This window comes from Ixodes scapularis, unplaced genomic scaffold, assembly GCF_016920785.2.
Source record: "Ixodes scapularis isolate PalLabHiFi unplaced genomic scaffold, ASM1692078v2 PGA_scaffold12__126_contigs__length_90152505, whole genome shotgun sequence".
Lineage (NCBI taxonomy): Eukaryota > Metazoa > Arthropoda > Arachnida > Ixodida > Ixodidae > Ixodes > Ixodes scapularis.
In genome coordinates this window covers 33,233,141-33,245,437 of record NW_024609838.1, presented here as the reverse complement: position 1 = coordinate 33,245,437, position 12,297 = coordinate 33,233,141, and the positions used below count along the sequence as shown (strand labels likewise).

The following is a 12,297-nucleotide window of genomic DNA, read 5'->3' as shown; positions in this document are numbered from 1 at the left end:
CCTTGCATGCACAGTTTGACGGCCTCAAACCTTAGCAGAAATAAGGAACAACTATATATATATATATATATATATATATATATATATATATATATATATATATATATATATATATTAATTTACGATAGCCAGTTTTTTACAACCCTACAATGGAAATACGCTTTATCTTAGAGGAGTAACAAGTCCCATATCACATGTTTTGGTAGTGTTTACTTACTGCCGTGTTGTAAGAGTGTTTTTCTTTGTCTTTTTTATTAGGCCGTCAAGGACAAGGGAACACCCCTGAAAAACTGTTGGGGTTTTGTTGACCGCACAGCATGCCCCCATATGCCATCCATCAAAAAAAAATTAGAAGAAGACCACAAGAGGGTGCTCGTCGTGAAGCAGCAGGCAGTGATGTGCGCAGACGGCATAATTTGACGGCTGGACGAAACCCACAAAGATCATGGACATTTTTTTTTGTTTGTTTAATATTAGAATGCATAAAATTATCACAGTAAATCATGTTCAAGGTTTTGTACTGAGCGAAATACATGTCCAACTGGGCTGAAAGGCATCTAGAAATATTTTAATAAAAAACTTTTACCAACGACTCCAATTTTACTTCTCAAATGTGCGTGTGAATATTGCATCTAACCAAATTACAGTGTTACTGTTGAATTCAGCATTGTAAGAGTAGACTATGTTGCGTGGCCTTCTATTGCAAGAAAAGACCGTAGCACAAGTGAGGCAGAAACTGGGCAGGAGCTTAAGCTGAAAAACGCACTTTCATAAACACACAAAAGGAATAAAAAGAAGTGTATAGTCAAGCAAAATGGTTTCATGTCACCCCCCAAGGCAGATACATACACTGCACTCCACTGTTAATACGAACACGAAAAAAATCGCTTTTATTTGCAGTTTATTTCTTTGACAGCTATTGAAAAAGCTGAAAATTTGTCGCTCAGATTAGTGCCACAAACGAGCACTTTATTCCACACCAATAGGCAAATATCAGCCCCTCGAATTTAAGGTGAACAATGAAAACAGGATATTGAATGCTCCCGCTAACAGTGTCGCGCAGTGTACATAAACACCAAGGCACCATATCACAAACCGAAGCATACGAAGAAGAAAAGACTCATTTCATTGGGAAAAAAAAGTAGATATATAAATGGAGCACTCGCTTTCGCTAATTTTCACTGTCTTGCTGCCTGAAGTAACCAAACAAAATATCTGTCCGTTTGCCGACTGCTTTAGTCTTTGGTCTTTAACCTTTAATTTTTGGCTCTGGAGAGCCGCGGCACCGCCCGTACCACCGAGGCCCGCGGTGCCGCGTCTAGGGAACATGTTAATGTGATGAGTATATACGTGCAAGATGACGACGATGGGTTGTTGGTATTGGGGAGGGTGGCAGTCCGATTCGCAGACGTCCAGACTTCGTGGAGGCGGGTTGGGCGGGTGAGCAGCGAGCTATGAGGATCTTGCACGCCGTTCGATCAGTGCATGAAGGAGCACCAGGAACATAATGGCGCTATTGCTCACTGGGGTCCACTGGGGTCAAAGAATCATGCTCCAAGGAGGTAGTCCAGCCGAAGTAGAAGCTGCCGCCTCCGGGGAACCGAGGCCCAGGGCTCAGATTGAGACACCGCCGTCGCCCGGTGTGTCATCCTCTCAACGTCGTCGTCGTCATCTCGCATAGAAAAATCGAGCCCGCTGGCTTAGACAAGGCAGCACCTGTTCCCACCGTTCAGGGGCCGTGAAAGGATTGCGGCCAGCGATTTCTCGAAGCAGCCAGAGGTTCTTGACCACCGTGAAACGTTTTCTGGCGGACGCCTTTTCAAACAAAGTCTGCGCAGCTTCTTAGTGCAGCGACGTTCATAAGGGTCAAGCGCGCTCCCAAGCATGACTTCAAATAGCGAGCACCTACCTTTCCAGAAAAGCACCACCTTTACTGAGAGTGGAACGTACTTCTTAAAATGGCGACGATAGCGGAGCTGACGCTCCACGCTCAAATCCCAGAGCGGGTCGCGCATGCGCGATGGCGACTCCGCTTTCCATAGAGCGGAGCGGGAAACCGAAAACGGTCTACTAAAACTCTCTATTGTCTAGCTGCCTCGGGGGATCGGTGACCGAGTCTGTTGCCCACGCGGGGAGCTAAACCTCGTGCTGCACTGCCCAGGGATCCTCTGTTCAATCTTCACCCTTTTGCCCCTGAAAAAAGAAGCAGACGAACTTGCTCCCCGCATAGCGTCGCGCACGTCGCGGGACGATACGAACTGCGCTGGCGGCGATGCTGCGTTGATCCGCTAGAAATTTCGTTTAATGGGGGATCGTATTGACACAAGTGGCATTGGCACAAGTGGGAGAAATTTCCGTGGACTTTGTGCACACGAACACATCGCGCGAGTCGGGCAGCTCCTCTTCCGAACGCTGATATGCATCGCTCCCCCGGGAGATACCGGGGAGATTTCTATCGCTCGCTGCACTTCTTCCAGTCAGGGCCTCTGATTCTTCTGCTTGACTTCCGTGCTGTGCAGTCCGCGTTCCTCAGACTCCCAGTGGTTTCGTTCACACTCGATTGGGGAACCGTCCACCAGTCGGGTGCTCTCCTCTGCGAGAAGTGGAGAAGGAACTGTATACCTGCAAAGGCGAGCCGATTTACTTGTCTCCCAAATTACCGAATGGACTTTACAATGCGCTTAAATAAGCGGCTAGTTCACACTCGCAGCCAGTCGTATAGTTCACACTATACGACTGACTGCTCCACAACCGGTTTTTAACCGACTCTGGTGCAGTCGTCCCGTCTCTCCTGTCCAGTTTCTCGAGACTGGTTACGACTGACTGCACAGCAGCGCACCGGTGGTATAAGCAGTCACAAGAGGCTTAAATGTCGATGACGCTTAAGCGTTTATTTATTCAATATTTTTGGTAAAACGGAATTAAGTAAAAATTCGAAAATATGGGAAGGAAACAAATGTAAATGTTCACGGTAGAAAAATATCGAAAAATTTACCCGGCTGTCTCCAAAATTGTTTGGAGAAGAATATCGTGTAAAGGTGAGCCAATACCGGTTTGAATCGAACAGGGCATGCAATGTCACCACGAGCTTTAAAACCGTTACGAAAACCGGTTGTCACGGCTGTCCCTTCTACCGTGAAAGTCCCGAATGACGCAGGCAGTGCACTATTCGATTCGAACCGGCGTTCGCACATCCCTAAATATATAGGCTTAGCTATTCAGTGTATGTACATGTCATTAGCGAGTTTTGGGGCATTGCGTACACGAGCGAACGCGAGCACTGTGCGTTCGACGTAGCGTTGCCCGTTACACACTGCGCGTGCGCGGAGTCCACACCCCGGCGGTTGGCCGTGACGCGCATGCGCAGCTTGCGCCATGCGCCCAAAGCGCATGGTGACGGCGCTGGTTGTTTGTGCGTTAGCGAAACTAGTCACTCGCAGAAAAAAAAATAGCAGGGTCATGGCAGATTTACTTTGCCTGATTGATTTAGCCGGTGTAAACATACGCAGACGACGAGCGCTGCGGTGATGCGATTCGGGCGTTCCTCGATTGACGCCGTCGCATTGTGTACCGTCGGCTGCCCTCGGAGTTGGTGCGAAACGGTTAATGACTGTATGAGTAACACGCACAGGGACATTACAGTCTTTGTACCTTCGGTAAGTACCGCTTGGAATTATTCTTTGACATTCCATGGTGTATAGATGACGTCACGTGACGTCACTTTCCCGCCATTTTGGCGGGGAAAATTAATTGGTGTTTAGGTCACTTTACATCGATTTCCCCCGCTACATTTAGCGGGGAAACTGGATGGCTGTCTAGGTCACAGGACGTGAAGTTTCCTGCTAAATGTAGCGGGTAACTGAATTGGTGTGTAGGTCACCTGAAGTCAGTTTTCTGCTAAATTTAGCGGGCAAACTGAATTACGGTTGTGGGCCACAAGACGTGAATTTTCCCACTAAATATAGCGGGAAAACTGAGTTGACGTATGGCTCACGTGCCGTCAATTTCCTCGTAAATCATAACCTATAAAATTGCCTTTTTTTTTTCTTTTTTTAGAGCGCAGCTTTTATGCGTCCGTTTCCGGCTTGAGCGGCGTCGCCGTCGCGGTCGGCGTCGCGGTTGGCGTAACATCGAGCTCACGTGACCCCCCTCCCCCCCAAGATCACGTGACCCCGAGAACACATGACCCTCAGTACCCTTCCCTCCTCCTCCTCAAGAGCTGCGCTCTAGTTTGGCGTCACAGGGAGTTGTAAACGGCTTTCATTTTTTTAGTGCGCAGCTCTTAGGGGCCCGTTCCCGGCTTGAGCGGCGTCAGCGTCGCCGTCGGCGTCACCAAGGTCACCCCAAGGTCACGCGACCCCCAAGGTCACGTGACACCCAAATCACGTGACCCCCGAAGTCACGTGATACCCCCGAGGTCACGTGACCACACCCCAAGGTCACGTGACCCCCCGGCCGAGGTCACGTGACCTCCTCGATGACGTCATCGTCACTGATGACGTCACCGGCATCCGCATCGTCATCATCACTGATGACCTCACTGGCATCCGCATCGTCATCGTCATCATCACTGATGACGTCATCAGTGACGTCACCGACATCCGCATCGTCATCGTCATCATCACGGATGACGTCACCGACATCCGCATTGTCATCGTCATCATCGCGGATGACGTCATCGGAGTCCGCATCGTCATTGTCACTGATGACGTCATCAGTGACGTCACTGATGACATCATCGGCATCGTCACGTGACCCCCAAGGTCACGTGACCCCCCCCCAGGTCACTTCACCCGCCCCAGTACCCTTTCCTCCTCCTCCTCAAGAGCTGCGCTCTAATTTGGTGTTACGGGGAGTTGCAAACGGCTTTCACTTTTTATTTCTTCACACAATGGCAGTTGCGAAAATGTGAGAAAAGACAAATTGCGTTTACCCCTTCAAGCGCGGCCAGAACAAGCCGAAAATCGAATGCCGCGCGCAGTGCTCCTCTTCAATGTATGAGCCGCATTTAAATATCGTCTTAAACGGGAGTCGCAAAACGTAATGGCGAAATTCCGGGGATCGCATTGTTGGCGTTGTCCCCGCAATTTCGTCATCAAGTTTTGCGTGCGAAACACCGAAAGAAGAATTCCGCTTTTATCCTTCGAATTCCACCGCGACGAATACGCTTCTTGGTCAGTGGCGTTGCGTTCGAGTATTCTTGGGTCCCACTAGTGCCAGTAAGCTGGCGTGAAGTTAAAAAGATTTCTACGCTATTGGCGACGTGCGCAATCAAAAACGTCGCGGTGGTCGGCCTTCCACGATTGGCGGAATGCTGACTATGACGTCAGCAAAGAAGTTCTCATGGACGGAAATAAGAGGAACGTGAGGACTTCAGTTTTGACGTTGTTGACACTGTTGGTTCAAGAACGCTATGAGTTCAAGCTTCCGCCATGCTAATTACAAACACCATGGAACTTGTTGTTCGCAAGGTAATGACGTTACGTAAGGTAACCACATGAGGGCGCCACCGAAACATCTCGCCGCTGCACCTTTAAAGACTAATCACGTAAAATAAATGACACGCGCCTATTTTTACGTGAAAGGTGGGCTCGTGTTTCCCCTTGGTTTACGTGTTTATTGGCTCGCCTCCGCAAAGGTAATGATCGTGTCATTTTCCGCGCTACCAGACATTTCATTTGTTTTGATATTCGTTCATGATGCGCGTAACCTTTCGCCCCTCTGGGACCCAATCGCCGTATAACAGTATCTCAACTCCGGATCATGATATCTGTGTATCGGTCTCTGTGTTCCGCCACCGCGTGTTGAGCTATGCTCTCGTAGTCATTGACCGTTCAGGAACCCAGTAAAAGTTCTACGGGTTTTGGCTGCTCGTGCGATGTAGTGTGTATCAAATGCAGAAAGCTCATGGCTCGATGCGGAGATTTTTGCATAGCATATCACCACGCGGTGTTTACATGCAGTCTTGCATGCGGTTCAGCGCACCGTTTGGCAAGTGGTTCAGACAATCTGGCAGACAGTTGAACAAAAGAAAGGGCAACGTACTCTGCGTCGTTGGATCATTCGGCACGGTCGATGTTGCAGCGGCTCGGGCCGTGGTCGTAAAGTCGAGAGAGCCGCGACCGGATACGTCGAGTTTTGCCTTTGCATGGAGCTGGCGAGAACGGCGAAAGAAACGACGCAGCACAATAGCTATTGTTTAATTGTTTCGTCTACTGTGGCTTAGCTACACGCAACACCATATAGGCGCAACGCGCCTAACCCAATGGAATGCGAGCAATGTATGGCAGGCAGTAAAAAGCGCTTTTAAATAATGCGTCAAGTGAATACACCCTATAGGGCCGCCCACAAGCGAGAAAACGCGCCCGGCGCGCCGATAAATCGGTTAAGCGGGAAGATAAAGGGCGTGTCTCTGCACGTGCTCGTGGCGCTGACTGTGCTTCGGCGACATTTTGTTACTTGCCGCGATCGGCGTGCCACGCGCGTTTTCTCGCTAGTCTGGGCGGCCCTTATACCAGTGCCTGCACGAACGCGTCCCGGAGTGGTGTGTGTTTAGCGCGTCTTAAAAAATGGTACCTCGATTTTCACTTGATGACGTCATAAAGGTGCTATGCTGTTGTCATATTCTGCTGCAGACCGCTCTCTAGCTTGGCAGTCACCGGCGTCTTAGGCAAACCGGGAATTAAAACGCCGCAACAACAGCGACACTCGCGTTCACTGGTACGCGTTCACTCGCAAAGACTTTGGCTAGGTGGCGCAAGATACCGCCCGTTACAAAGGGTGTAGCCATTAACATCTATCCATCCATCCGTACTTTTTGTCGCAACTTCGACGCCTTATGACCGCTAGGATTGCGGCATCTGACAGCTCGACGCTCGGGCTTCTGTGACGTCATTGCTTGCCACTGATTGGGACCACTTTCGATGCATGCCTGGGGCGGAATAATAGGACGCTAAAAACACACCAGTTGGAGACGCCTATTCAGGCACCCTATATAGTTACGCTGGAACTTTGGCCGGTTGCAGTGCGTAGCGGCGACGACGACGACGGGGCAGCGGGACCCCGCGTCCCGGAGTGAGGCGGCGAGGTGGCGCTCCAGCTGAAGATGTCGTTCCTGGAGCACCGCGTGACGCTGCTGGTGTTCTTCGCGCTGCTCACCTACTTCCTCTGGATGGACGTGGCGCTGTACCACCGGATCCAGAGCCTGAGCCTGGTCGGGCCGACGCCGTCCTCCCGGCCCTCGGGCCTCTTCTCGCCCTTCACGGGGCTCTCCGTCAAGATGATGATGATGGACCAGGTGAACAACTACATCCACGCGCCGCTCGCCAACCTCTTCAACCAGGTGAGTGATATCGTTGAAGGCGGTTTTACGCAGCGTCGTTGTCGTCGTCTTCATCATCATCATCATCATCATCATCACCCATTATCAATATTATGATTATCAGAGATGATAATTATAGTGGCGTTGCAGCATGGTGGCTGTGGTCAAACTGCACTCGTGTCTCGTTAATAGGGATGTCTAGACGAAGAAGCCTCAACAGACTTGGGCGGTGCACTGCGCATGCGCAGTTTGACGCTCCAAACTGCGGGGGACCCAAAGCGTACCTAAAACTTTCCAACATGGACTCCTCCGCTGCCCCCACTTCCTTCCCCCCCCCCCCCCCTCAAAAAAAAAAAAGAAAAAGTGGTTTATATTAACGAGACAAAAGTGCGTGTATTTACCCTGTTCGTCCACGAGGTCCGCTTAGCGAGGCGTAGCTGTTTTTTGTTCTATCCTGTTTGTTCGGAGTTTGGGCGGCTGGAACTGCGCCGCAAACGTACTCGCTGTTTAAAACCCCAGCAAACGTTTTCTTTTTTTTTTCTTCTTGACTTCATGCAGTCTAAAATGATGTGATCTAGCATTTCTTTTACCTTCATGTTGCAATTGAAAACATAACTCAAAATGAAATTCTTGAATTGTTTCATGCACGAATCCCATTTTGATAACTGCGTCTGTGTTTGTTTGTGTGTGTGTGTATTGGTGCAAGCTTGCGTGTGTATGCGCGCGCGTTTGTGACTAAGCTTTGTCCTCGCTTTTCAGCTCTAATGAATTATACCGACTTATGTTGCTGCTGTTTTGTGATCGGGGGCGAGAGCACGTTCTGGACAATTCTAACTGTATTGCTCGTTGTTGTTGTTTTTTCTTTTCTCTTTTTAACTTGCGAAGTTGCGCAAACTGAAAATGCTGTCAAAGCTGTATGCTTACGAAGTTTGTGCGGAAAAGAATATAGAGACGTGAGGGGCGGAAAATTCAAGAAAACTTCTTTACATAATAGCTCACGCTCGCAACGCCAGCTGGGCCGCGGTGCGGTATAACGGTGTGTATAGCTTCTTGTTTTCTTTTTTTCTCTCAAGGATCTGGCTTAAAATAAATTCAAGAAAAAACGATAACATTTGTGGCAAATGATCGCCATTTTCTGAATTCAGCAACCTCCTCCGTTTGCCCCTTTTCCCGCAGTACATGTACCTTTGACGAGGGTAAAAGAAAGAAAAAAATCTTTAGAGCGAATGGGTTTTTGCTTCTGTTAGTGGAACAGCGGTTGAAATTGATTTTATGTTTTTTTGTAATTTTTGGAAACGATTTTTAGATAAAATGGACAAAACAAAAATGCACTTGACAGAGAAGTGTCTTGAGCTGGAATTAAAGCCTCTCTTTTTTTCTTTTGCGGTAGGCGCTTTGGTGTCCGTCTTGTTATCCTTGCATTGGTATTTGAGTCCCAACTGAGGCGATCCGACGACGCCCAACGGCAATTACGCGAAGCGTCGAAGTAGGAACATTGTTTCTGTTGAAATGCACTTTTGAAAGAAATGTGCGCCGTCGCACATGTCGCCGTCTGGTCGGTAAAGCTTTACGTTCGGTGAAACCAACATACGGGGGTTTGCATTGCGCTCGTGTTTTTTACCTGATCAATTCCACGTGGCCTCCCTCACGCGAAGTTCCTTTAAAGCGGGCTTTAGCACCACATACTTCTGCAGAAGTCCCCTGTAAGCAGGAAGGAAGTGCGTGTTTGAAGGACCGGCTGTCTTCACAGCACGGGCTAACTCCAACAGCTATAGAGAACTGCTAAAAGCACCAGTTATCGGGCGGTTCCCTCGCGCTGGGAAGGCTGTGACTGACGCAGCACTATTCGAGTCAGTAAACAGTGGACCCTCAAAGATCTTCATTTGCATGACGATTAAAACCTACAGCGCACAAAGACAGGGCAGAACAAAGAGGACACCTAATCGCTGACGGCTTTCTCGTGATTTTACGTTGTACCAACCATGAAGGCCAACCACTTGGTGACAAATACATTGTCTGTATTTGGTAACTGCCTATCACAATTAGTCTTGACACGTGTGCTAGCTGTAAGTGGGTCCATACGTTTCCTCGACCGCAGACTTTATCATTGTTCAAAAAACTGCGTTTGTTGGTAGAACCCGGTGGACTAAAACCGTTTTTAGCTTACAATCTTCCCATTCCAAATTAGTAAAAGGGGCAATTAACGTTGATCTGTGCTTCGCGAATGCCTGAAATAAGTCATGTTTTTATTTATCACAGGTCAGTTTTGACACTCAAATTTCCCGTCTTCGGAAGGCGGAGTATCCGGAACATCTTCTAACATCAGTTGCAGGCACTTCGTTGCTAGAAATCAAAATAGAAGGCGTTGTAAATAGGCGGTAGACGTTCCCAAAGGAAAAAATGGAACAAAGTTCCTGTGGTTCTATGTTTACATAAATGTTTTTTATGGCTGGAAGAAAATAGGAAAGAGTTGTTCCCAGGCACCACACAATATTGTGCCAATATTGGCATCGGCTCGGAGGAGTCTGGCCAATATCATTCTGATACTGCCGATATTGGCGCTGGAACTTAAAGATCGTGCCAGTATTACTGCGATGTGGCCGATGTCGGCGGAACATCACTTGGGCCGGCCAACGCCACGCTGATATAAAGTATCCAGCGCCGTTTTCCGGTAATTTTTCGGGTCTGAACCGGCTATATCGGCCCGTATTTGGGATTCTTGACCGTTTCTAAAACACTGAAACGGTCAATCGCGCCGGCAAATCGCGCCGGCCGCCGCTGCTGCCACGGGCCCGCCGAAGGCGCGCCGGGCGATCAGCGGCTGGCACTGGGGTTTTGCGTACTAACAAACAGAGAAAGCTCTTTTTGTAGTAACTTTTATTTGAGATTAGTACAAAGCGGGGGCCGCGCTATATTTTCTAAAATCTTTAGTTTACAAGGTCCGCAGCACAATTAATATTGTTTTCATACAACCACGTCTCAGCGGCAACTTTAGGTAGCGCGTCCCGACCAGGGTTGTAAAGTACCTAGGTACAAGTATCTGTAAATCGGTATCTAGGTACTTTTGTTGTACCTGAGGTACAAACCTAGGTACTTTGATTTCTCAGTATCTGCATCTGTATCTTAGGTACATTTTCCAGTAACTTGTAACTAAGTGAAGTTACTTTTTACAGGTACTTTTCTATTTACTTCCTCAAAATCGTAGATAATACAATATAACATATAACTGAAAATAAATTATAATTACAGTCGTAAAGCAATTTAACATCACGTAGTGTTTCCACGCAATAAATCGAACTCCAATTGTGCACTTTACAAAACTGGAAATGTTTGTGAAGAAAAAAAAAACTGGGAGGACGATTAACCTTCGCCTTTAAGAGTTGAACGCTATAGGGATATCGGGCCCCATTCGCATGGCCTTCTCAACCGCTTCTCATGCTCTTGAGTCACACAACGACCTAGTTCTTATGATAAACACTCTCGGCGCGATCGAGAAGCTTTTGCCAGTGCTTTGATGCCATTTTACCCCGCAAGGTTTATTTATGTGTTTGCTCAGCACGCGCTAACAACACTCGATGCGATAATGCCTTTACGCTGACACAGACATCGAGGCACTCTAATGATGGCAGGATCGCAGTGCCATTCCCAAGTCCTCCGTTGCCTAGTCGGTAGCGTGTCTGGCTCGCAACCGAAGGGTCGTGGGAGCGATCCTGCGCAAATTCTTCAAATTTTTCTTTAAGGCGAATGAATTAGTTTGTCAAATTGAAGTTTGAAGGAAGTTTGCGAGAATTTTAAAATTCCGCGATTCACGAAGCTGCAGACATTTACTTTATTGATGAGTATGTTCAGGTGTTTACACCTCTCGCACAAGCTATAACTCTCCTCCAGCGCGAAAACGGCATGTTTATGGCATATCTCCTGCCTACAGTGGCTTCACTTCGCAATAAAATGTCCGCGTTGCTGACGGAGAACTTGAGGTACTGCCGCCCGGTGGTCGAGAGCTTAATCGCGGCGATCAATAAGAGGTTTGCAGGTATGGAGGAAAAAAAAACATTTGATAATATCTGTCGTATGCCATCCAAAATTTAAGGTTGCATGGATAGGCAACGAAGTGGAATGGAAGCGGGCCTGGGATTATCTAAAGAACGAACTTATGCGGACATCAACTATAGAAAAAGCGTCGTCAGGTGAACAAAGTGGTGAGGATGAAGAAGACTGTGAGCACTTCTTTAACTGCGAAAAATCGTCCTCATCTGCTTCATGGGAGCAGCAGTTTGTACAGTACACCGAACTTGCTCCGACAAGAAGTGTGGACTGCCTCAAGCACATGCCGCTGCTGAAAAGCCTGTTCTTAAAATTCAACACAGGGCTTCCAAGCAGTGCGGCGGTGGAGCGCGTTTTGAGCATAGGAGCAACAATTGCTACCAAACTGCGATCATAGATGTCGGATGAACATTTCGAAGAAGTCCTGAGTCTGAGGTCAAATCGAGCACTCAAGGGAAAAAGACAAAGTCTTCGAATGCTCTAGTGAGAGCGTTTTGCCTTATTTCTCCCATTGACACCAATAAAGCACGTTTATCAAACTTATTTTTGTGTACATCCTATTATACAAAGGATTTACTTCCAATAATAATGTGACAAATTTTAGAAAAATACTTGACGTGAAAATAAAAAGTACCTTTGAAGAAACTGTACCTGTACCTAGGTACATTTTTAAGCGAGTAGCTTGATACGCACCTAGGTACATTTTCGTATGAGTAACTGTAACTGTATCTTAGGTACATTTTTGAAGTAACTTTTACAACCCTGGTCCCGACCTAGATGCATCCTAACTTCAGCAGTAATTCGCGGCGCGTCCTCTTGGGAGTCGGGGGTGGCACCGTTGAAGCTCCTTTAACCATATCTGTTCCGGAGCTAAAATGGCCGATTACAGCCGAAATAGAAGTCACGTGCAGTTCCCCGAGTGACCGGTGTGG

The 12,297-nt window shown here is 47.9% G+C and overlaps 1 protein-coding gene across 5 annotated transcripts in view; it reads left to right on the top strand.

Moving 5' to 3' along the window:
• LOC8031429 (ceramide phosphoethanolamine synthase) overlaps positions 1-12,297 on the top strand; it is a 125,872-nt gene that overhangs the window by 71,021 nt on the left and 42,554 nt on the right. For all 5 annotated transcript variants that reach the window (XM_029988612.4, XM_040214151.3, XM_040214153.3 and 2 more), the window contains one exon: positions 7,026-7,342. In XM_029988612.4, the coding sequence (XP_029844472.2) occupies positions 7,106-7,342 (237 nt within the window). In that variant the 5' untranslated portion in view covers positions 7,026-7,105. The remainder of the gene's footprint in view (positions 1-7,025; positions 7,343-12,297) is intronic.